This window comes from Penaeus monodon, chromosome 27, assembly GCF_015228065.2.
Source record: "Penaeus monodon isolate SGIC_2016 chromosome 27, NSTDA_Pmon_1, whole genome shotgun sequence".
Taxonomy (NCBI): Eukaryota; Metazoa; Arthropoda; class Malacostraca; order Decapoda; family Penaeidae; genus Penaeus; species Penaeus monodon.
Window position 1 is genome coordinate 16,409,850 of NC_051412.1, and position 1,806 is coordinate 16,411,655.

Below are 1,806 nucleotides of genomic sequence, written 5' to 3' on the forward strand. Positions count from 1 at the left end.
TTGATATCAATTTATTGACGTCAATGAATTGATGGAAAAATTAACCGTGTGTGGGGGACATTGATATCAATTTAATTGAAACAATTTCATTGAATCAATTCATTGAGAAATCAAAGCTCCTTTGATATTTATTGATGGGTCTTCAATAAAATTGAGCGTGTGTGGGCAAAGCGTCAATATATTGATCAATAATTTAGTGTTTTCCCTTGCAGCAGTGAAAGAGTCGTCATCGTAATCATGGCTGAAAAGAAGAAAGTGAGTGTAAATGATGATGGAGATAATCGACGTTTATAGATCCTTACCGGCCTTGCAGAAAATAAAATCCAACGAGTACAGTCACCGGGAGAAAAAGGCTGACGCATATAAAATATTGTATGGAAAATACTCCTCTTCTTTCGCTTTGGAGTGTCCAGAGCAAGTACTATTCCTTGAGCCACAGATGCTTTCATCTCGAAATTATGAACCAAACTGAGAATTGAAGTAAAATCATTGATCGTGTGTGGGCACAGTGATTTCCATCAATTCATTGACGTCAATAAATTGATATCAATTAACTGACGAAAAAATTGATGGTGTGTGGGGCCCTTTAGGCCTCGTTTTGACAGTCTCTGCACAACAACCCGACCGCAGTTTCGGGTGCGACACTTTCCGCCCTCGCACGACGCCGTAGCAAAGGTCACAACATTGGAATCTCCGAGCGAGCCTTTCCTCAACCAAGCAAAAGGTGTGGCGCTTCCTGACACCCCACCAATGGACGGAAAGGAGGCCCAATGTTGAGATAACCTTCCCTGTTCCTCTTGCTTCTCTTTAAAATCGAAGTGCTCAAAGCGGTGAAAATGCAAGGGTTCAAGAGGCTAGGTGTGCTGTACCTGGCGGCGGCCGTGGGGGTGATTGTGGCGCAATTCGAGTACCACAAGGATAGTGACACCTTCGACCAGATCGACACCCTAATTAGAGCAGTTACACCTGAGAACTGCTTTATTATGCCAAAGGTGAGACATGATAAATCTCTAATAAGAATGTGAATTGATTACTTATTTGTATGGTACTATAAAGTGCGAGATATTACTGGGATTTGAATGGTTTGGAAACAAAGGTAAATTTGTGCTGTCCATTGCAAAATAATTTTTTATCGGTGTATCTTGGTAACAGTGGGACTGGTTCACCAGATGATTTAAATTTTAGTTATTTTTTTATTGGTGACAACTTACAAAAGCAGCTGATTATTTTTGGTCATGTAAGTTGAAGTCCATATCAAATGTCCTTATTTTTACTCCTATTATATAAGTCTCATAAGTTACTTTCTTAGTTATGACTTCTATATGTATGACTTAAAGTTTTGTTTTGTCAGTTATGATAAAAAGTTTAATTTAGCCTACTGAGATGTTTAAATTCAAAGCAAAATTTCTCTTTTTGATTATCATCATATGTATTGTGTGTTTCTATCACATGTTTTTGTACTTACTTCTGAACTATATGGGAAAAGGAATTTCTGATAGGAAATGGTAGATGAATACTCATGGGAGTAAAATACCCAAACTTTCTTTACAGAGGTGGGTAAATGATATGAACTGATTTGTAAAGGCTTTCTGAAGAAGACTTATTCTCATTATTTTAATGTAATATATTATTTGCATAGGACTTTCAAAGACAGGGTCTACAATTTCTCAGAACTAGGAATAAAGCCTCTTTTTAGCCTCAATACAGAAACATTTGTTAATGCAGCAGCTGAGAGCATTGAGTGTGGTGTAAATCTGTTTCCTGCTTTTATGATTTGCAGATTGTTTCTTTTACCGACGACAAAAA

At 37.4% G+C, this 1,806-nt stretch overlaps 1 protein-coding gene across 1 annotated transcript in view; it reads left to right on the plus strand.

Moving 5' to 3' along the window:
* Positions 1 to 663: 663 nt before the first annotated feature.
* Positions 664 to 1,806, plus strand: part of LOC119590630 — a 22,302-nt gene continuing 21,159 nt past the window's right edge. Inside the window, 1 exon segment of the mRNA XM_037939309.1 lies at positions 664 to 992. Within this exon segment, the coding sequence (XP_037795237.1) occupies positions 837 to 992 (156 nt within the window). The 5' untranslated portion in view covers positions 664 to 836.